We start from the raw sequence: 24,845 nt of genomic DNA, 5'->3' as shown, positions 1-24,845 counted from the left end.
ACTAAAATGTTGCCTGGGTTTCATCTCCTAAGTTACAGAGAAAGGTTGAAGAAGTTAGGTCTTTATTCTTTGGGGCGTAGAAGGTTGAGGGGGGAACTTGATAGAGGTGTTTAAAATTATGAGGGTGATTGATAGAGTTGACGTAGAAAGGCTTTTTCCAATGAGAGTGGGGAAGATTCAAACAAGAGGACATGAGTTGAGAGTTAAAGGACAAAAGTTTAGGGGTAACATGAGGGGGAACAACTTTACTCAGAGAGTGGTAGCTGTGTGGAATGAGCTTCCAGCAGAAGTGGTTGAGGCAGATTCTATGTTGTTGTTTAAAGTTAAATTGGATAGATATACGGACAGGAAAGGAATGGAGGGTTATGGGCTGAGTGCAGGTCAGTGGGACTAGGTGAGAGTAAGAGTTTGGCACGGACTAGAAGGGCCGAGATGGCCTGTTTCCGTGCTGTAATTGTTATATGGTTATATGGTTTAAAATTTTTTTTACAATAAATAAATATAGATGCGTAATTTTTTTTGCAGGTGTGTGGACCTCGCATTGCTCTCAGCAGGAAATTTTCACTCGGTCTGAAAACTGCATGGTACTTTAAATGTTTTATTTTGTAATCTGCACATCAAACAAACACAAACCATAACTCTACATTAGTAAACAATGCCAGGCAGTCAAAACAGGCACAATGGCAAAAGTAAAATGTTTCGACTAGATGGCATCGGCATTCAGCTGGCCGGCGGTTTATTAACAAAGAGCTACCAACTTCCATTCTCTGTGTATTGTTACAATTTGTAACAGTGTTGTAACATAAAACACTGTTAATATAAATATGCTGAAGCGCTAAAATGCTTCAAAGTAAAGGTTGTGGTAAGTTTATTATTCAGAAAATTTATGGACCATATTCATTAACACAATTAATTACAGGGTATTCCACAATTATATTAGCATGATCTCAAAACTATATCAACATTACATAAGATTCCAGCTGTGTGGCAAGAAGCTATGTGCATAGGAGCATTTCAGTTCTTGCATGGCCGTTCACCCACACAGTGTGATGGTTAGGCCCCACTTGGGTCATTGTGCGCATTTCTGGTTGCCCTATTACAGGAACGGTGTGGAGGATTTGGAGAAAGTCCGGAAGAGTTGCACACCAGAATGCAAGAAAACTGCATTGTTTCCACTGGAACATCAATCACAAGAGATTCTGCAGATGCTGGAAATTCAGAGCAGCAAACACACAAAGTGGTGGAGGAACTCGGCAGGTCAGGCAGCATCTGGGGTGAGGAACCAGAAAGGTTGACTGTTTAACCCCCTCCGTAGCTGCTGCCCAACTTGTGAGCCCCTCCAGCATTTTGCGAGGGGGGCTGGTTTAGACAGGGAAGATGGTGGGTACAACTCACAAAGTGGTGGAACAACTCGGCAGGTCAGGCAGCATCTGTGGCGAGGAACAGACAATCGATGCTCTGGGTCGAGACTATTCACCCTTCATTTGTAAAGCTTCCTTGGTTAATGTGGCCGAGGATAGTTTAAGTTTCTGTTATTTTTATTGAGATACAGCATGAAACAGGCCCTTCTGGCCTTTAGAGCTGCGCTGCCCAGCAACCCCTGATTTAACCCTAGCCTATTTTATAATGACCAATGAACCTACCAACCGGTACATCTTTGGGCTGTGGGAGGAAACCAGAGCACCCGGAGGAAACCCACACATTCCGCAGGGAGAATGTACAGTCCCCATACAGTGGACGCCAGGACGGAACTGCCCTGAGCTGCAATAGCGTTGTTCTGATCACTACGCTACCGTGGGACAGATTCTGCCGGTAACCTGCTCGGGCAGTTCAGCTGCACACCTGTCCTGCCGCTCCACGTAACCCTCCCGCTTAAAACCCCGGCCCGATGGGGCCAAACGATGCCGCAGATCTAATCAGTGTGAAGGAAATCTAAAAATATGTGGGTTTCTGGAGAGTGAAAGGAGGAAAACAAGGTGGGAGAGGTTAAGGACAAATGCAGGTATCTTACAAACAATATCACATTCAGAATAGCGTTCCTTTTTCAGAATCTAGTTTGCACAAAGTGAACTCTTCAAAGCAGCAGTTTAGTAATATTTTTGTAACATGGATGGCAGTGTAAACATCAGTAGGGCATGCTACAGTTCACCCTGTAACAGCGTCAGATCTTCACGTGACCGTCAGGGAAGGATCTGGGCTAACATCCCGTTGGGAAGACAGTGTTCCAGCATTGCCAAGCGAGCCAACCGGGCTCTGATCTCACACCTGCAGAGCCTGACATGGGCGACCGGCTTCTGGGCCACAGGTGGTGGGTTCGGGGTGTATATGTGGAGGGGAAATAGTGGTTCTGACAGCTGGGCAGGGTCCCCAGGACGTACTCAAGAATGATGAGGGTCAAGACTGCAAAATATCACAAGGTGGTGGACACGGCCCAATCCCTTACTTAAGCCAGTCTCCCCTCCACACTGACTCCATCAGGAAAGAGGCCAGCATAATCGAGGACCCCTCCCGCCCCAAGCTTTCTCTTTTCTCCCCCTTCCCACAGTACCTCACGAGCACGGACTCCAGGCTCACGGACAGCTTCTATCCTGCTGTTAGCAGACCTCCTGTATGATTCAGACGGGTTGTTGGCCTCATCATCTACTTTGTGGGAGCCCTTTCCTCGTAATTGTAACACTCTATTCTGCATTAAGAACATAAGGAGTAGGAGCACGAGTAGGCCATCTGGCCCATCGAGCCTGCTCCACCTTTCAATAAGATCATGCCTGATCTGACCATCTACCTGCCTTTTCCCCATAAATCTCAATTTCCTCTTATGCAAAAATCTATCCAACCTTGTCTTAAATATATTTACTGAAGTAGCCTCCACTGCTTCATTGGGAGAGAACTCCACAGATTCACCACTCTCTGGGAAAAGAAGTTCCTCCTCATCTCTGTCCGAAATCTACTCCCCCAAATCTTGAAGCCGTGTCCACTAGTTCTAGCCTGACCTACCAGTGGAAGTAACTTTCCTGCCTCTGTCCTATCTATCCCTTTATATCTCTATAATGTCTCTTCTCATTCTTCTGAATTCCAGCGAGCACAGTCCAAGGCCACTCATTGTAACTGCTTTTCCCAGTGTAACGTCTTGATAGTGGGGGTGGATGGTCGTACGTGCAGCTGGTGCACATCACAAGTCCTGGTTATGCCAGGCAGGCGATCTCTGAAGAGTACCCATAATGCTGGGGTTGCCCGTCTTGTAAAGTGGCAATGGCAAACCACAGCATGCCAAGGACAATCACGGCCGTGATCGGCCACGCCATACAACACGGCACACGGTGAATGACCTTGATGCATTGATGTTTGGGATGATCTGTGCAGATGGCACGCAAAAGAAACTTTTCTCGCTGATCTTGGACAATAATACAGCATTCAACCAGGGGATGGGATGTGAAGAGCACCAGGGACCCGGGATCAGTTCCCGGCGCTGTCTGTAAGGAGTCTGCACGTTCTTCCTGTGGCTTTCCTCTGGCTGCTCCAGTTTCCTCCCACCGTCCAGACACGAACGGGTCATGGGGACGTGATGGGGTGGCGCAGGCTCACTGGGCCAGTAGGGCCCGTTACCGTGCGGACAGAGAGGGTGCAAGTGCGTGAGGGAGAGGGAGGAGTACTGTGCAAAAGTCTTGGACACATTTACATTGCTAGGGTGCCCGAGACTTCTGCATAGTACTGTGGCAATTTTATGCATTCCATTGTACTGCTGCCACAAAAAAAACAAATGTCATGACATGTCTGAGTGATGATAAACCTGATTCTGATATGGGTCTCTGTGGTGGACTGAGAGTGGGAAGGGGGCAGGGAGAGGGGAATCATGGTTGGGAAAAGGAGGAGGGAGCAGGAAGCACAAGTCTTAGGCGTATATATTACAGATTTCTATACATTTCTATCTTTTAGATTCATATTTATTTAAATATGGATCAAAAAGAGGGCTAATGCTAGGGTGGGGTAGGGTGGGGAAGAAGACTCAGTAGCAGCAGCAAGACAGGTGCAGAATGGGCCGAGTTTATTCCGTTTTCTTTGGCTCGGAGGTCTGCCTATCCTGCAGGATCGAACCACAGGGCCATCCCTGAGAGACGTGAGCAAGCCTCGTCTTCGAGGAGCGGTGGCTGCCCCAGCGCTTGGGTGGGAGAGCAGAGGCGGTGGGGGTCGGTCTACGGGCCCCCTGGGTGTGGGTGCAGGGTCCCCAGTGGTCCAGCCACTGGTCAGGGAGGGCAGTTCTCCGTCACCACCGGCCCCCCCGATCCTCGGAAGCACTGCGCACAGTCCGCCATCCGCTGAGCCGTCACATGACCGGCCGACCGCGTAACCTCAGGTCGTCGAAGGGCCACAGCTCCAGAACCTGAAGGGTCGAAGGTGATAGGTGAAAGGCTGGATGACTAGATTCCCAAAGCCGGCCTCCCCCACTCCGATCTCCACTGCCCACCATGCCCCGCGAGTCAGACAGCTCTGGCTCCCCCACCCTGTCCCGGGGTTCAAATCGCAACTTCCAGAGCTCCTCCCCACCCTCTAGCTCACGGGGAGAGGACCTGCCTCGCCTCAGTGTTTCGGGACGTTTGGGTTACAACGGGACTCTCCCACCGGATGTGCAGATCTCCCTCTGTCCTGAGACTCCCAGACTAAGGGCAGTAGAGCCCGCGGGTCCATGCCACCTCCTCAGCCGCAGGCAAACCTGATCGCACGACGACAGCGCAGAACGGAAGCAGAAGTAGGCCAATCAGCCCCTCAGTCCTACCTACCCCACCATTCAGTATCAATAAATCCACAATAGAATAACAACCAGAACAGAATCCATGAAATACCACATCAACTATGGTGCTCAACCAGAAGGCAGAAGGCAAATAGAAATAAATAAATAATAATAAAATAAACAATAAATACAGAGAACGTGAGATGAAGAGTCCTTGAAAGTGAGTCCACAGGTTGTGGGAACAGTTCAGTGAAGTTGAGTGAAGTTATCCCCTCTGGTTCAGGAGCCTGATGGTTGAGGGGTAATAACTGTTCCTGAACCTGGTGGTGTGGGACCTGAGGCTCCTGTATCTCCATCCGATTGGAATCAGTTCAGAGTTGAGGTTATCCTCACTGGTTCAGGAGCCTGATGGTTGAGGGTAATAACTGTTCCTGAACCTGGTGCTGTGGGACCTGAGGCTCCTGTACCTCCTTCCCGATGGAATCAGTTCAGAGTTGAGGTTATCCTCACTGGTTCAGGAGCCTGATGGTTGAGGGGTAATAACTGTCCCTGAACCTGGTGGGGGGGGGGAATCCCAGATGACCACATGACCTGGGTGGGGAGGGGTCCCTGATGGTCACATGACCTGGGGGTGCGTGGGTGTGTGTGTCCCTGATGATCACATGACCTGGGTGGAGGGGATTCCCTGATGATCACATGACCTGGGTGGTTGGTCCCTGGTGATCACATGACCTGGGGGGAGGGGTCTCTGATCAGTTGAGGTGCTGTACTCACGAGTGAGGAAGTTACGTTGCAGCTTTATAAACCTGTGGCTCGACCACACCTGGAGTTCTGTGTGCAGCTCTGGTCGCCCTGGAGGAGGAGGGATGTGGGGGCTTTGGAGGAGATTCACCAGGATGCTGACTGGATTCGAGGGCGTGTGTTATACGGGGGGAGGGGGGTGTCAGACAAACTTGGGTTGTTTCTTTCGAGTGGCGGAATCTGAGGGAATAGCTTCACTTTCCCCATCACTGAACTGTTCCCACAGCCTATGGATTCACTTTGAAGATTTCTTCACCTCCTGTTCTCGATGTTTATTGCCTGTTTGTGGCCCTTTGCACTCTAGCCTTCTATTGATTCTATCATGGTGATTGTATTTACAGCAAATGCCCACAGGAAACAGAACGTTAGGGTTATACTTTGATGATAAATTTTCTTTGAACTTCTGATAGATTTTATGAGAGGCATAAACATGCAGACCAGTTGGTGCCTTTCTCCCAGCATCAAGATGTCTAACGCCTGAGAGTGTGCATTTACATTGGGAAGGGAAGAAGGGATGTTCAGGGCAGGCTTTTCTACCAGGGTGGGAGTGGAGGCAAGTAGGGACAGCAGATGGGCGCACGTACAAGAAGGAAATGTTTCATATAGAGGCAGACGAGGGTAGTATGAATGGAACCATACTGGGCTGGAGTGATGGGCTGAAGGGCCTGTTCCTTAACTGGGGATGGAAGGTGGTGAATGGGCAATTACCCCCAGTCCCCCCCATACTCCCTGGTATTCCCCCCATTCTCACATCCTGTATTCTCCCACCTGCCACCCGCCCCACCCAATACCCTGGTTTACCCCCTCATGACCCCTTTCCCTAGTAACTCCCATTCAACTCTTTCTCCCCGTTCCCCTATCCCACCCACTCCCATTTCCCCCATTCCCCTATCACCCTGTACCACATACTCCCATTTCCCCATTCGCCTATCCCATATACTCCCATTTCCCCATTCCCCTATCACCCCTGTACCACATACTCCCACTTCCCCATTCCCCTATCACCCTGAACCACATACTCCCATTTCCCCATTCGCCTATCCCATATACTCCCATTTCCCCATTCCCCTATCACCCCTGTACCACATACTCCCACTTCCCCATTCCCCTATCACCCTGTCCCACATACTCCCATTTCCCTATTCCCCTATCGTCCTATCCCACATACTCCCATTTCCCTATTCCCCTATCGCCCCGTCCCACATACTCCTATTTCCCCATTCCCCTATCGCCCTGTACCACATACTCCCATTTCCCCATTCCCCTATCGCCCTGTCCCACATACTCCCATTTCCACATTCCCCTATCCCACGTACTCCTATTTCCCCCATTCCCCTATCAGCACCGTCCCACATACTCCCATTTCCCCATTTCCCTATCGCCCTGTCCCACATACTCCCATTTCCACATTCCCCTATCGCCCTGTCCCACATACTCCCGTTTCCCCATTCCCCTATCGCCCCTGTACCACATACTCCCATTTCCCCATTCTCCTATCACCCTGTCCCACATACTCCCATTTCCCCATTCCCCTATCGCCCTGTCCCACATACCCCCATTTCCCCATTCCCCTATCACCCTGTACCACATACTCCCATTTCCCCATTTCCCTATCGCCCTGTCCCAAATACTACCATTTCCCCATTCCCCCACCAGCCCTGTACCACATACTCCCATTTCCCCATTGGCCCTGTACCACATACTCCCATTTCCCCATTCCCCTATCACTGTGTACCACATACTCCCATTTCCCCCAATCCCCTATTGCCCTGTACCACATACCCCCATTTCCCCATTCCCCTATCGCCCTGTCCCACATACTCCCATTTCCCCATTCCCCTATCGCCCTGTCCCACATATTCCCATTTCCCCATTCCCCTATCCCACATACTCCCATTTCCCCATTCCCGTATCAGCCCAGTCCCACATACTCCCATTTCCCCATTCTCCTATCACCCTGTCCCACATACTCCCATTTCCCCATTCCCCTATCGCCATGTCCCACATACTCCCATTTCCCCATTCCCCTATCACCCTGTCCCACATACTCCCATTTCCCTATTCACCTATCACCCTGTACCACATACTCCCATTTCCCCATTCCCCTATCGCCCTGTCCCACATACTCCCGTTTCCCCATTCCCCTATCGCCCCTGTCCCACATACTCCCATTTCCCCATTCTCCTATCACCCTGTCCCACATACTCCCATTTCCCCATTCCCCTATTGCCCTGTACCACATACTCCCATTTCCCCATTCCCCTATCCCACGTCCTCCTATTTCCCCCATTCCCCTATCACCCCTGTACCACATACTCCCATTTCCCCCATTCCCCTATCGCCCTGTCCCACATACTCCCGTTTCCCCATTCCCCTATCGCCCCTGTCCCACATACCCCTATTTCCCCATTCCCCTATCACCCTGTCCCAAATACCACCATTTCCCCATTCCCCTACCAGCCCCGTACCACATACTCCCATTTACCCATTCCCCTATCACCCTGTCCCACATACTCCCATTTCCCCATTTCCCTATCACCCTGTCCCAAATACCACCATTTCCCCATTCCCCTACCAGCCCTGTACCACATACTCCCATTTACCCATTCCCCTATCGCCCCTGTCCCACATACTCCCATTTCCCCATCGGCCCTGTACCACATACTCCCATTTCCCCATTCCCCTATCACTGTGTACCACATACTCCCATTTACCCCAATCCCCTATTGCCCTGTACCACATACCCCCATTTCCCCATTCCCCTATCACCCTGTCCCACATACTCCCATTTCCCCATTCTCCTATCACCCTGTCCCACATACTCCCATTTCCCCATTCCCCTATCGCCCTGTACCACATACTCCCATTTCCCCATTCCCCTATCCCACGTACTATTTCCCCCATTCCCCTATCACCCCTGTACCACATACTCCCATTTCCCCATTCCCCTATCGCCCTGTCCCACATACTCCCATTTCCCCATTCCCCTATCACCCTGTCCCACATACTCCCATTTCCCTATTCACCCATCACCCTGTCCCACACACTCCCATTTCCCCATTCCCCTATCGCCCTGTCCCACATACCCCCATTTCCCCATTCCCCTATCACCCTGTACCACATACTCCCATTTCCCCCATTCCCCTATCAGCCCCGTCCCACATACTCCCATTTCCCCATTCCCCTATCGCCCTGTCCCACATACTCCCATTTCCCCATTCCCCTATCGCCCTGTCCCACATACTCCCATTTCCACATTCCCCTATCGCCCTGTCCCACATACCCCCATTTCCCCATTCCCCTATCACCCTGTACCACATACTCCCATTTCCCCATTTCCCTATTGCCCTGTCCCAAATACTACCATTTCCCATTTCCCCATTGGCCCTGTACCACATACTCCCATTTCCCCATTCCCCTATCACTGTGTACCACATACTCCCATTTCCCCCAATCCCCTATTGCCCTGTACCACATACCCCCATTTCCCCATTCCCCTATCGCCCTGTCCCACATACTCCCATTTCCCCATTCCCCTATCGCCCTGTCCCACATATTCCCATTTCCCCATTCCCCTATCCCACATACTCCCATTTCCCCATTCCCGTATCAGCCCAGTCCCACATACTCCCATTTCCCCATTCTATCACCCTGTCCCACATACTCCCATTTCCCCATTCCCCTATCGCCCTGTCCCACATACTCCCATTTCCCCATTCCCCTATCACCCTGTCTCACATACTCCCATTTCCCCATTCTCCTATCACCCTGTCCCACATACTCCTATTTCCCCATTCCCCTATCACCCTGTCCCACATACTCCCATTTCCCTATTCACCTATCACCCTGTACCACATACTCCCATTTCCCCATTCCCCTATCGCCCTGTCCCACATACTCCCGTTTCCCCATTCCCCTTTCGCCCCTGTCCCACATACTCCCATTTCCCCATTCTCCTATCACCCTGTCCCACATACTCCCATTTCCCCATTCCCCTATCGCCCTGTACCACATACTCCCATTTCCCCATTCCCCTATCCCACGTCCTCCTATTTCCCCCATTCCCCTATCACCCCTGTACCACATACTCCCATTTCCCCCATTCCCCTATCGCCCTGTCCCACATACTCCCGTTTCCCCATTTCCCTATCGCCCCTGTCCCACATACCCCCATTTCCCCATTCCCCTATCACCCTGTCCCAAATACCACCATTTCCCCATTCCCCTACCAGCCCCGTACCACATACTGCCATTTACCCATTCCCCTATCACCGTCCCACATACTCCCATTTCCCCATTTCCCTATCACCCTGTCCCAAATACCACCATTTCCCCATTCCCCTATCACCCCTGTACCACATACTCCCATTTCCCCATTCCCCTATCGCCCTGTCCCACATACTCCCATTTCCCCATTCCCCTATCACCCTGTCCCACATACTCCCATTTCCCTATTCACCTATCACCCTGTCCCACATACTCCCATTTCCCCATTCCCCTATCGCCCTGTCCCACATACCCCCATTTCCCCATTCCCCTATCACCCTGTACCACATACTCCCATTTCCCCCATTCCCCTATCAGCCCCGTCCCACATACTCCCATTTCCCCATTCCCCTATCGCCCTGTCCCACATACTCCCGTTTCCCCATTCCCCTATCGCCCCTGTACCACATACTCCCATTTCCCCATTCCCCTATCGGCCCTGTACCACATACCCCCATTTCCCCATCGCCCTGTACCACATACTCCCATTTCCCCATTGGCCCTGTACCACATACTCCCATTTCCCCATTCCCCTATTGCCCTGTCCCACATACTCCCATTTCCCCATTCCCCTATCGCCCTGTCCCACATATTCCCATTTCCCCATTCCCCTGTCCCACATACTCCTATTTCCCCCATTCCCCTATCACCCCTGTACCACATACTCCCATTTCCCCATTCTCCTATCGCCCTGTACCACATACTCCCATTTCCCCATTCCCCTATCCCACGTACTCCTATTTCCCCCATTCCCCTATCACCCCTGTACCACATACTCCCATTTCCCCATTCCCCTATCGCCCTGTCCCACATACTCCCATTTCCACATTCCCCTATCCCACGTACTCCTATTTCCCCCATTCCCCTATCAGCCCCGTCCCACATACTCCCATTTCCCCATTCCCCTATCGCCCTGTCCCACATACTCCCATTTCCACATTCCCCTATCGCCCTGTCCCACATACTCCCGTTTCCCCATTCCCCTATCGCCCCTGTACCACATACTCCCATTTCCCCATTCTCCTATCACCCTGTCCAACATACTCCCATTTCCCCATTCCCCTATCGCCGTCCCACATACCCCCATTTCCCCATTCCCCTATCACCCTGTACCACATACTCCCATTTCCCCATTTCCCTATCGCCCTGTCCCAAATACTACCATTTCCCCATTCCCCTACCAGCCCTGTACCACATACTCCCATTTCCCCATTGGCCCTGTACCACATACTCCCATTTCCCCATTCCCCTATCGCCCTGTCCCACATACTCCCATTTCCCCATTCCCCTATCACCCTGTCCCACATACTCCCATTTCCCTATTCACCTATCGCCCTGTCCCACATACTCCCGTTTCCCCATTCCCCTATCGCCCCTGTCCCACATACTCCCATTTCCCCATTCTCCTATCACCCTGTCCCACATACTCCCATTTCCCCATTCCCCTATCGCCCTGTACCACATACTCCCATTTCCCCATTCCCCTATCCCACGTCCTCCTATTTCCCCCATTCCCCTATCACCCCTGTACCACATACTCCCATTTCCCCCATTCCCCTATCGCCCTGTCCCACATACTCCCGTTTCCCCATTCCCCTATCGCCCCTGTCCCACATACCTCCATTTCCCCATTCCCCTATCACCCTGTCCCAAATACCACCATTTCCCCATTCCCCTACCAGCCCCGTACCACATACTCCCATTTACCCATTCCCCTATCACCCTGTCCCACATACTCCCATTTCCCCATTTCCCTATCACCCTGTCCCAAATACCACCATTTCCCCATTCCCCTACCAGCCCTGTACCACATACTCCCATTTACCCATTCCCCTATCGCCCCTGTCCCACATACTCCCATTTCCCCATCGGCCCTGTACCACATACTCCCATTTCCCCATTCCCCTATCACTGTGTACCACATACTCCCATTTACCCCAATCCCCTATTGCCCTGTACCACATACCCCCATTTCCCCATTCCCCTATCACCCTGTCCCACATACTCCCATTTCCCCATTCTCCTATCACCCTGTCCCACATACTCCCATTTCCCCATTCCCCTATCGCCCTGTACCACATACTCCCATTTCCCCATTCCCCTATCCCACGTACTATTTCCCCCATTCCCCTATCACCCCTGTACCACATACTCCCATTTCCCCATTCCCCTATCGCCCTGTCCCACATACTCCCATTTCCCCATTCCCCTATCACCCTGTCCCACATACTCCCATTTCCCTATTCCCCTATCGCCCTGTACCACATACTCCCATTTCCCCATTCCCCTATCGCCCTGTCCCACATACTCCCATTTCCCCATTCCCCTATCGCCCTGTACCACATACTCCCATTTCCCCATTCCCCTATCACCCTGTACCACATACTCCCATTTCCCCCATTCCCCTATCAGCCCCGTCCCACATACTCCCATTTCCCCATTCCCCTATCGCCCTGTCCCACATACTCCCATTTCCCCATTCCCCTATCGCCCTGTCCCACATACTCCCATTTCCCCATTCCCCTATCGCCCCTGTACCACATACTCCCATTTCCCCATTCTCCTATCACCCTGTCCCACATACTCCCATTTCCCCATTCCCCTGTCGCCCTGTCCCACATACTCCCATTTCCCCATTCCCCTCTCGCCCTGTACCACATACTCCCATTTCCCCATTCCCCTATCGCCCCTGTACCACATATTCCCATTTCCCCATTCCCCTATCGCCCTGTACCACATACTCCCATTTCCCCATTCCCCTATCCCACGTACTATTTCCCCCATTCCCCTATCACCCCTGTACCACATACTCCCATTTCCCCCATTCTCCTATCGCCCTGTCCCACATACTCCCATTTCCCCATTCCCCTATCACCCTGTCCCACATACTCCCATTTCCCCATTCCCCTATCACCCTGTCCCACATACCCCCATTTCCCCATTCCCCTATCACCCTGTACCACATACCCCCATTTCCTCATTCCCCTATCGCCCCTGTCCCACATACTCCCATTTCCCCATCGGCCCTGTACCACATACTCCCATTTCCCCATTCCCCTATCACTGTGTACCACATACTCCCATTTCCCCCAATCCCCTATTGCCCTGTACCACATACCCCCATTTCCCCATTCCCCTATCGCCCTGTCCCACATACTCCCATTTCCCCATTCCCCTATCGCCCTGTCCCACATACTCCCATTTCCCCATTCCCCTATCGCCCTGTACCACATACTCCCATTTCCCCATTCTCCTATCACCCTGTCCCACATACTCCCATTTCCCCATTCCCCTATCGCCCTGTACCACATACTCCCATTTCCCTATTCCCCTATCCCACGTACTCCTATTTCCCCCATTCCCCTATCACCCCTGTACCACATACTCCCATTTCCCCATTCCCCTATCGCCCTGTCCCACATACTCCCATTTCCGCATTCCCCTATCACCCTGTCCCACATACTCCCATTTCCCCATTCCCCTATCACCCTGTCCCACATACTCCCATTTCCCTATTCACCTATCACCCTGTACCACATACTCCCATTTCCCCATTCCCCTATCGCTCCTGTCCCACGTACTCCTATTTCCCCCATTCCCCTATCAGCCCTGTACCACATACTCCCATTTCCCCATTCCCCTATCGCCCTGTCCCACATACTCCCATTTCCCCATTCCCCTACCAGCCCTGTACCACATACTCCCATTTCCCCATTCCCCTATCGCCCCTGTCCCACATACTCCTATTTCCCCCATTCCCCTATCAGCCCTGTACCACATACTCCCATTTCCCCATTCCCCTATCACCCTGTCCCACATACTCCCATTTCCCCATTCCCCTATCACCCTGTCCCACATACTATTTACCCATTCCCCTATCACCCTGTCCCACATACTCCCATTTCCCCATTCCCCTATCACCTTGTCCCACATACTCCCATTTCCCCATTCCCCTGTCGCCCTGTCCCACATACTCCCATTTCCCCATTCCCCTATCGCCCCTGTCCCACATACTCATATTTCCCCCATTCCCCTATCACCCTGTACCACATACTGCAATTTCCATATCTTGCCCCTAATGGTACCCCACCCAATGTAGCGTTCACCCTCCCCAGGTAAATCCCCATCCCCTCCTTCCCCACCCCTCCTCCCCAGGTAACCTAAACACTCCCCACTCTGCTGGTATTCCCCACCTTCTATTCAAGCTCCCCCACCCCAGGGCAGTAGCTCCCGTACCGAGTTGCTGTTGGCCAGGTCGAGAGGCGTCTCCTGCTCCAGGTTGGGGCGCAGTGGGTCGGCGCCGGCCTGGTACAGGGCGGCAGCCAGCGGTGCATCCAGACGCCCGACCGCCAGGTGCAGCGGGGTGCAGCCGTTGTACATGGGCGCGTCCACGTCTCCGCCCGCCCGCAGCAGCCGCCGCACAAGGCCAGCTTCTCCCAGCTCCACCGCCAAGTGCAGAGCCGTCCGCCCGCTCGTCGCGTCCTGCCGGGCCGAAAGAGGGGGAGGTGTTAGACGGGCTTATTACAACCCCCGGGACAAGCCAACAGCGTAGAGATCTCAGAGTCCATTACACAGAGGTACAGCGCCCGGCCATTCGGCCCATCAAGGCTGCTCGTGCTATTGAATCCCGGCAATAGAGAGAAGTGTATTCTGAAGGCATCTATTTAACTTAACATCCTGTACAGCACTGATATGGTGGGCTGAAGGGCCTGCTGGTAATCAGATGAGAAACACACTGAGCCCACAGGTCAGCAACCACTCTTCATGTTTCTAGTCTAAATATACAGGCATCCGTTAGTCTCGTGAGACCATGGATTTGGAAGGTTTCCAGGGCGCAGGCCTGGGCAAGGTTGTATGGAAGACCAACAGTTACCCATGCAGCAAGTCTCTCCTCTCCATGCCACTGATATTGTCCAAGGGAAGGGCACTAGGACCCATACAGCTTGGCACTGGTGTCGTCACAGAGCAATGTGTGGTGAAGTGCCTTGATCAAGGACACAACATGCTGCCTCAGCCGAAGCTCAAACTATCGACCTTCAGATGTGCAGTTTTGGTCCCATAATCTGAGGAATTGTGTGCAGTTTTGGTCCCCTAATCTGAGGAAAGACATCCTTGCCATAGAGGGAGTACAAAGAAGGTTCACCAGATTGATTCCTGGGATGGCAGGACTTTCATATGAAGAAAGACTGGATGAACTGGGCTTGTACTCGTTGGAACTTAGAAGATTGAGGGGGGATCTGATTGAAACGTATAAAATTCTAAAGGGATTGGACAGGCTAGATGCAGGAAGATTGTTCCCGATGTTGGGGAAGTCCAGAACAAGGGGTCACAGTTTGAGGATAAAGGGAAAGCCTTTTAGGACCGAGATTAGGAAAAACTTCTTCACACAGAGAGTGGTGAATCTGTGGAATTCTCTGCCACAGGAAACAGTTGAAGCCAGTTCATTGGCTATATTTAAGAGGGAGTTAGATATGGCCCTTGTGGCTACGGGGGTCAGGGGGTATGGAGGGAAGGCTGGTACAGGGTTCTGAGTTGGATGATCAGCCATGATCATACTGAATGGTGGTGCAGGCTCGAAGGGCTGAATGGCCTACTCCTGCACCTATTTTCTATGTTTCTATGTTTCTAGATCACTAGACCAACGCCTTGACTACTTGGCCATGCGCCATCTATTGCAAATAGATGCTGGTATTTATACAGATTTTATTTCAAATTTAACCTCTGACTTGATTTGTTATATATGTAAGTACATATAGAGCCGCCGCGGCCAGTGCGACACTATCACAGCTCGGGCTGTTGGAGTTCAGAGTTCAATTCCGGTGTCAGCTGTCAGCGGTCTCCATCTGCAATTAGAGAGAGAGCTCGGAGCAGACCCCTCCGCCCTTCGAGCTGCACCCCCCGATTCAGCCCTGACCAAGTACAGAGACTCCTTACAGAGGGTGCCTGGACTGGGCTCTGACCGCCGTCACCTGCCATCGCGTCCTGGCACCCCATTACCTCTGGGTCACCTGAACTAGAATAACGGCGGACGACGCGGGAGGGAAGGGTTGGATTCATCTTGGTGGGCTGAAGGGCCTTTCTGTATCATGTTCTTTTAAAATTTATACACATGTTCTAAAGGATTTGGATAAAAATATACAAGGCATGATTAGCAAGTGTGAAAATGAGACCAAAATAGATGCAGACAGTGAAGATGGCCATCAGGGATCCTGATCAGCTGGGAAGCGGAACAGCCACTGGAGTTTAATTTGGGTAAGTGTCAGACGTTGTATTTTGGGAAGACAAACCAGGGGTAGGGCATTCACTGTGAACAGTAGGGCCCAGGAGACTTGTAGAACAGAGGGGCCTAGCAATACAGTTATTATTTCGGAGGGCTTGTCCCGGGCCTAGCAGGTAAATGCTATTACGAAGGAAGCACAGCAGTGTCTCGACTTCCTCAGGAGCGTGCGAAGATTCGGCATGACATCTAAAACTTTGACAAACTTCTATAGTGGAGAGTATATCGACTGGCTGCATCACAGCCTGGTATGGAAACACCAACGCCCTTGAGTGGAAAATCCTACAAAAAGATAGTGGATATGGCCCAGTCCATCACGGGTAAAGCCCTCCACAACACTGAGCACATCTGTACGGGACACTGTCACAGGAAAGCAGTACCCATCATCAGGGACCCCCACCACCCAGCATATGCTCTCTTCTCGATGCTGCCATCAGGAACCATAAGACATAGGAGCAGAATTAGGCCCTCTGGCCCATCGACTCTGCTCCACCATTCCATCATGGCTGATCCTCAACCCCAGTTCCCAGCCTTCTCCCTGTAACCTTTGATGCCATGTCCAATCAAGAACCTATCAATCTCTGTCTTAAATACACCCAAAGGCCTGGCCTCCACAGCTGCCTGTGGCAACAAATTCCACCAATGCACCACCGCCTGGCTAAAGAAATTTCTCCGCATCTCTGTTTTGAAAGGGAGCCCCTCTACCCTGAGGCTGTGCCCTTTTGTCCTAGACTCCCCCACCATGGGAAACATCCTTTCCACATCTACTCTGTCTCGTCCTTTCAGCATTCAAAAGTTTTCAATGAGATCCCCCCCCTCACCTTTCTAAATTCCAGTGAGTACAGACCCAGAGCCATCAAACGTTCCTCGTATGATTCCTGGAATCATCCTCGTGAACCTCCTGGGGATCCTCTCCAATGCCAGCACATCTCTTCTAAGATGTGCGGCCCAAAATTGTTCACAATACTCAAGGTGAGGCCTCACCAGTGCCTTATAAAGCCTCAGCATCACATCCCTGCTCTTGTATTCTAGACCTCTTGAAATGAATGCTAACACTGCATTGGCCTTCCTCACCACCAACTCAACCTGCAAGTTAACCGCTAGGGTGTTCTGCACAAGGACTCCCAAGTCCTTTTGCAAATCAGATTTTGGATTTTCTCTCCATTTAGAAAATAGTCCACACATTGATTTCGCTCCGTGTAGATGTACTCAGTGGTGGGGAGGGCTTTACCTGAGATGGACTGGGCTGTGTCCACCACTTTCTAAAGTGCATGACCAGGCACTTTCCATCATTATACTTCATTTGCCACTTTCTTGCCCATTCTCCTAATTTGTCCAAGTCATTCCGCATCCTACCTGTATCCTCAACACAACCTGCCCCTCCACCACCCTTCGTAACATCTGTGAACTTGGCAACAAAGTCATCTATTTCATCATCTAAGTCATTGATATACAACATAAGAAGAAGTGGTCCCAACACCGACCCCTGCGGAACACCACTAGTCACTGTCAGCCAACCAGAAAAGGATCCTTTCATTCCCATTCGCTGCCTTCTTCCAATCAGACAATGCTCTACCATCTTAGTAACTTGCCTGTAATACCACAGGCTGCTAACTCGGTAAGCAGCCTCATGAGTGGCCCTTGACAAGGTGCCTTCTGAAAGTTCAAATATACAACATCCACTACATCCCCTTTATCCATCCTATTTGTAATCTCCTCAAAGAATTCCAACAGGTTCATCAGGCAGATTTTCCCAGAAGGAAACCATGCTGACTTTGTCCTATCTTGTCCTGTGTCACCAAGTACTCCACAACCTCATCCTTAACAATTGACTCTTAACATCTTCCCAACCACCGAGGTCAGGCTACACCAGGTAGAGTAGTAAGCAGGTACAGGAGCCTCAGGACTCACACCACCAGCTTCAGGAACAGTTATTATCCCTCAGCCATCAGGCTCCTGAACCAGAGGGGATAACCTCAATTCTGAACTGATTCCATCGGGAAGGAGGTACAGGAGCCTCAGGTCCCACACCACCAGCTTCAGGAACAGTTATTACCCCTCAACCATCAGGCTCCTGAACCAGAGGGGATAACCTCAACTCTGAACTGATTCCATCGGGAAGGAGGTACAGGAGCCTCAGGTCCCACACCACCAGCTTCAGGAACAGTTATTATCCCTCAACCATCAGGCTCCTGAACCAGAGGGGATAACCTCAATTCTGAACTGATTCCATCGGGAAGGAGGTACAGGAGCCTCAGGTCCCACACCACCAGGTTCGGTAACAGTTATTACCCCTCACCCATCAGGCTCCTGAACCAGTGAGGATAACCTCAACTCTGAACTGATTCCATCGGGAAGGAGGTACAGGAGCCTCAGGTCCCACACCACCAGGTTCAGGAACAGTTATTACCCTCAACCATCAGGCTCCTGAACCAGTGAGGATAACCTCAACTCTGAACTGATTCCATCGGGAAGGAGGTACAGGAGCCTCAGGTCCCACACCACCAGGTTCAGGAACAGTTGTTACCCTCAACCAGCGGGCTCCTGAACCAGAGGGGATAACTTCACTCAACCTCACTTGCCCCATCACTGAAATGTTCCCACAACCTATGAACTCATTTTCAAAGACTCTTCATATCATGTTTTTGACACTTACTGCTTAATTTTTAATTATTTTTTAAAATTTTTGTATTTGTGCAGTTTATTGTCTTCTGCATGCTGATTGAACAGCTAGATGGTGAGGTCTTTCATCGATTCTGTTATGGTTATCATCCTATGGACTTATTGAGTATGCCTGCAGGAAAATGAATCTCGGGGACGTATATGGTGATATATATGTACCTTGCTAATAAAATTTCTTTGAACATGGTTCCCTGAAAGTGACATAGCAGGTAGGTAGAGCGGTGAAGAGGTCTTCTGGCATGCTGACTGACATTGGTAAAGAGACTGAGTATAGAAGCTAGGAGGTACAAAGCATTGGTGGGGCCACACTTCCAGTATCGTGTTCAATTCTGGTCACCCTGCTGTAGGAAAGGTGCCATTAAACTGGAACGATGCAAGGCTGTTACCGGGACTTGAGGTACTGTTTCAGAGAGAGGTTACACAGCTGAGGTCTTTATTCACTGGGGCACAAGAGAAGGAGGGGGTGATCTTGTACCTTGAAAGGCGTAGAGTGGACATGGAGAGGATGTTTCAATTAGTGGGCAGAAGGCAGAGCCTAGACAGCAAGGACATCTCATCAGAACAGAGGAGAGCTCCATAATTCTTTGGAGGAGGAGAAGGTGGCGGCGCAACGCAGCGACCACTCCGGTGAATGATATCTGTTATCTGTCAAGTAGGGTGCCGTGCACAATCCTGATTTGATGGAGTCAGACGTCAGAGCACGGAGAAACATCTGGAGAAACTTCTGAAATGCCTGCTTCGCTGTCGCTGCTACTGTGTGATCCAGAATCTCCGGAGGGGAAGGCCCCGAGTCCTCGGCTTTGCTTGTTGCTCGGCGGCCGGGGCAGGGTCGAAGCGCTCGGCAGAGGATGGCGCTCGGGAGGCTGTATCGGAGGAGCTGGTCGGAAGCTTGAAGTTTTCGGACAGACTCAGAGTCGGCTGTGGTCGGCTGCTTCCAATGCATCAGCAAGTTGTCGGCCCCTGGAGGTTTATGGCAGGGGGAGTTTCTCCCTTTGCCGCCTGCTATCAGGACTATCGGGAGTCGATCGGAACATTGAGACTTTTTTTTTACTGTGCCCATGGTCTGCTCTTTATCAAAATATGGTATTGTTTTGCACTGCTGTAACTATACGTTATAATTATGTATTTTGTCAGTGTTAGTCTTTGGTTTGTCCTTTTTATTTGTGATATCAGTCTGGAGGAACATTGTATCATTTTTTAATGCGTGCATTTCTAAATGACAATAAACGAGGACTGAGTGTCCTCATAATCTAATCTAGAAGTAGATTGGGGATTCAAGAAAGCTTTTGGCCCATTGGCCTTCATGAATCAAAGTACTGAGTACAGGAGTTGTGATGTTAAGTTGATGAATTGGTGAGGCCTAATTTGGAGTATTGTGGGCAGTTTTGGTCACCTACCTACAGGAAAGATGTAAATAAGGTTGAAAGACTGCAGACAAAATTAAAAGGATGTTTCCGGGTCTGGAGGACCCGAGTTATGAGGATATAGAATAGATTGGGGCTTTATTACTTGGAACGTAGACGCTTGAGAGGAGATTTGATAGAGGAATTCAAAATGGAAGGGTATGGACAGGATAAATGCCATCAGATTTTTTACACTGAAGTTCGGAGAGAATACAACTGGAGGTCAAGGGTAGAAGGTGAAATGTTTAAATGAGGGGAAACTTCTTCACTCAGAGGGTGGTGAGAGTGCCTCTGGTACATGTGAGCTCGATTTCAACGTTTGGGAGAAGTTTGGATAGGTACTTGGGTGGGAGGGGTGTAGAGAGAGATTGGCCGGGTGCAGGTCGATGTTTCAGTGATGGGTACATGGGTGGGAGGGGTGTGGAGAGATTGGCCGGGTGCAGGTCGATGTTTCAGTGATGGGTACATGGGTGGGTGAGGTGTGGAGAGAGATTGGCCGGGTGCAGGTCGATGTTTCAGTGATGGGTACATGGGTGGGTGAGGTGTGGAGAGAGATTGGCCGGGTGCAGGTCGGTGTTTCAGTGATGGGTACATGGGTGGGAGGGGTGTGGAGAGAGATTGACCGGGTGCAGGTCGATGTTTCAGTGATGGGTACATGGGTGGGTGAGGTGTGGAGAGAGATTGGCCGGGTGCAGGTCGGTGTTTCAGTGATGGGTACATGGGTGGGTGAGGTGTGGAGAGAGATTGGCCGGGTGCAGGTCGATGTTTCAATGTTGGGTACATGGGTGGGAGGGGTGTGGAGAGAGATTGGCCGGGTGCAGGTCGATGTTTCAGTGTTGGGTACATGGGTGGGAGGGGTGTGGAGAGATTGACCGGGTGCAGGTCGATGTTTCAATGATGGGTACATGGGTGGGAGGGGTGTGGAGAGATTGACCGGGTGTAGGTCGATGTTTCAATGATGGGTACATGGGTGGGTGAGGTGTGGAGAGATTGGCCGGGTGCAGGTCAATGTTTCAATGATGGGTACATGGGTGGGAGGGTTGTGGAGAGAGATTGGCCGGATGCTGGTCGATGTTTCAATGATGGGTACATGGGTGGGAGGGGTGTAGAGAGATTGACCGGGTGCAGGTCGATGTTTCAATGATGGGTACATGGGTGGGTGAGGTGTGGAGAGAGATTGGCCGGGTGCAGGTCGATGTTTCAATGATGGGTACATGGGTGGGAGGGGTGTGGAGAGATTGACCGGGTGCAGGTTGATGTTTCAATGATGGGTACATGGGTGGGAGGGGTGTAGAGAGATTGGCCGGGTGCAGGTCGATGTTTCAATGATGGGTACATGGGTGGGAGGGGTGTGGAGAGATTGGCCGGGTGCAGGTCGATGTTTCAATGATGGGTACATGGGTGGGAGGGGTGTGGAGAGATTGACCGGGTGTAGGTCGATGTTTCAGTGATGGGTACATGGGTGGGAGGGGTGTGGAGAGATTGGCCGGGTGCAGGTCGATGTTTCAATGATGGGTACATGGGTGGGAGGGGTGTGGAGAGATTGGCCGGGTGCAGGTCGATGTTTCAGTGATGGGTACATGGGTGGGAGGGGTGTAGAGAGATTGACCGGGTGCAGGTCGATGTTTCAATGATGGGTACATGGGTGGGAGGGGTGTAGAGAGATTGGCTGGGTGCAGGTCGATGTTTCAATGATGGGTACATGGGTGGGAGGGGTGTAGAGAGATTGACCGGGTGCAGGTCGATGTTTCAATGATGGGTACATGGGTGGGAGGGGTGTAGAGAGATTGACCGGGTGCAGGTCGATGTTTCAGTGATGGGTACATGGGTGGGAGGGGTGTAGAGAGATTGGCCGGGTGCAGATCAATGTTTCAATGATGGGTACATGGGTGGGAGGGGTGTGGAGAGATTGGCCGGGTGCAGGTCGATGTTTCAATGATGGGTACATGGGTGGGAGGGGTGTGGAGAGATTGACCGGGTGCAGGTCGATGTTTCAGTGATGGGTACATGGGTGGGAGGGGTGTGGAGAGATTGACCGGGTGCAGGTCGATGTTTCAATGATGGGTACATGGGTGGGAGGGGTGTAGAGAGATTGACCGGGTGCAGGTCGATGTTTCAATGATGGGTACATGGGTGGGAGGGGTGTGGAGAGATTGGCCGGGTGCAGGTCGATGTTTCAATGATGGGTACATGGGTGGGAGGGGTGTGGAGAGATTGACCGGGTGTAGGTCGATGTTTCAGTAATGGGTACATGAGTGGGAGGGGTGTGGAGAGATTGGCCGGGTGCAGGTCGATGTTTCAATGATGGGTACATGGGTGGGAGGGGTGTAGAGAGATTGACCGGGTGCAGGTCGATGTTTCAATGATGGGTACATGGGTAGGAGGGGTGTGGAGAGATTGGCCGGGTGCAGGTCGATGTTTCAATGATGGGTACATGGGTGGGAGGGGTGTGGAGAGATTGACCGGGTGCAGGTCGATGTTTCAATGATGGGTACATGGGTGGGAGGGGTGTGGAGAGATTGACCGGGTGCAGGTCGATGTTTCAGTAATGGGTACATGGGTGGGAGGGGTGTGGAGAGATTGGCTGGGTGCAGGTCGATGTTTCAGTGATGGGTACATGGGTGGGAGGGGTGTAGAGAGATTGACCGGGTGCAGGTCGATGTTTCAATGATGGGTACATGGGTGGGAGGGGTGTGGAGAGATTGACCGGGTGCAGGTCGATGTTTCAATGATGGGTACATGGGTGGGAGGGGTGTAGAGAGATTGACCGGGTGCAGGTCGATGTTTCAATGATGGGTACATGGGTGGGAGGGGTGTAGAGAGATTGGCCGGGTGCAGATCAATGTTTCAATGATGGGTACATGGGTGGGAGGAGTGTAGAGAGATTGGCCGGGTGCAGGTCGATGTTTCAATGATGGGTACATGGGTGGGAGGGGTGTGGAGAGATTGGCCGGGTGTAGGTCGATGTTTCAATGATGGGTACATGGGTGGGAGGAGTGTAGAGAGATTGGCCGGGTGCAGGTCGATGTTTCAGTGATGGGTACATGGGTGGGAGGGGTGTAGAGAGATTGGCCGGGTGCAGGTCGATGTTTCAATGTTGGGTACATGGGTGGGAGGGGTGTAGAGAAATTGGCCGGGTGCAGGTCGATGTTTCAATGATGGGTACATGGGTGGGAGGGGTGTAGAGAGATTGGCCGGGTGTAGGTCGATGTTTCAATGATGGGTACATGGGTGGGAGGGGTGTAGAGAGATTGGCCGGGTGCAGGTCGATGTTTCAGTGATGGGTACATGGGTGGGAGGGGTGTGGAGAGAGATTGGCCGGGTGCAGGTCGATGTTTCAGTGTTGGGTACATGGGTGGGAGGGGTGTGGAGAGAAAATGGCCGGGTGCAGGTCAATGTTTCAATGATGGGTACATGGGTGGGAGGGGTGTGGAGAGATTGGCCGGGTGCAGATCAATGTTTCAATGATGGGTACATGGGTGGGAGGAGTGTAGAGAGATTGGCCGGGTGCAGGTCGATGTTTCAATGATGGGTACATGGGTGGGAGGGGTGTGGAGAGAAAATGGCCGGGTGCAGATCAATGTTTCAATGTTGGGTACATGGGTGGGAGGGGTGTGGAGAGATTGACCGGGTGCAGGTCGATGTTTCAATGATGGGTACATGGGTGGGAGGGGTGTAGAGAGATTGGCTGGGTGCAGGTCGATGTTTCAATGATGGGTACATGGGTGGGAGGGGTGTAGAGAGATTGGCCGGGTGTAGGTCGATGTTTCAGTGTTGGGTACATGGGTGGGAGGGGTGTGGAGAGATTGGCCGGGTGCAGGTCGATGTTTCAATGATGGGTACATGGGTGGGAGGGGTGTGGAGAGATTGGCCGGGTGCAGGTCAATGTTTCAATGATGGGTACATGGGTGGGAGGGGTGTGGAGAGATTGGCCGGATGTAGGTCGGTGTTTCAATGTTGGGTACATGGGTGGGTGAGGTGTGGAGAGAGATTGACCGGGTGTAGGTCGATGTTTCAATGATGGGTACATGGGTGGGTGAGGTGTGGAGAGATTGACCGGGTGCAGGTCGATGTTTCAATGATGGGTACATGGGTGGGAGGGGTGTAGAGAGATTGGCCGGGTGCAGGTCGATGTTTCAATGATGGGTACATGGGTGGGAGGGGTGTGGAGAGATTGGCCGGGTGCAGGTCGATGTTTCAATGATGGGTACATGGGTGGGAGGGGTGTGGAGAGATTGGCCGGGTGCAGGTCGATGTTTCAATGATGGGTACATGGGTGGGAGGGGTGTGGAGAGATTGGCCGGGTGCAGGTCGATGTTTCAATGATGGGTACATGGGTGGGAGGGGTGTGGAGAGATTGACCGGGTGTAGGTCAATGTTTCAATGATGGGTACATGGGTGGGAGGGGTGTGGAGAGATTGGCCGGGTGCAGGTCGATGTTTCAATGATGGGTACATGGGTGGGAGGGGTGTGGAGAGATTGACCGGGTGTAGGTCGATGTTTCAGTGATGGGTACATGGGTGGGAGGGGTGTGGAGAGATTGGCCGGGTGTAGGTCGATGTTTCAATGATGGGTACATGGGTGGGAGGGGTGTGGAGAGATTGGCCGGGTGCAGGTCGATGTTTCAATGATGGGTACATGGGTGGGAGGGGTGTGGAGAGATTGACCGGGTGTAGGTCGATGTTTCAGT

General features: G+C 51.8%; 1 protein-coding gene across 1 annotated transcript in view; it reads right to left on the bottom strand.

The window, feature by feature from the left end:
• Window positions 1-586: 586 nt before the first annotated feature.
• LOC140189077 (NF-kappa-B inhibitor epsilon-like) overlaps window positions 587-24,845 on the bottom strand; it is a 42,575-nt gene continuing 18,316 nt past the window's right edge. The window contains exons 5-6 of the mRNA XM_072245779.1: window positions 14,030-14,275; window positions 587-4,378 (exon numbers count right to left, since the gene is read on the bottom strand). Coding sequence (XP_072101880.1) covers window positions 4,322-4,378; window positions 14,030-14,275 — 303 coding nt within the window. The 3' untranslated portion in view covers window positions 587-4,321. The remainder of the gene's footprint in view (window positions 4,379-14,029; window positions 14,276-24,845) is intronic.

This window comes from Mobula birostris, chromosome 28, assembly GCF_030028105.1.
Source record: "Mobula birostris isolate sMobBir1 chromosome 28, sMobBir1.hap1, whole genome shotgun sequence".
NCBI classification, from domain to species: Eukaryota; Metazoa; Chordata; class Chondrichthyes; order Myliobatiformes; family Myliobatidae; genus Mobula; species Mobula birostris.
This window is presented reverse-complemented; position numbering and strand designations above follow the sequence as displayed.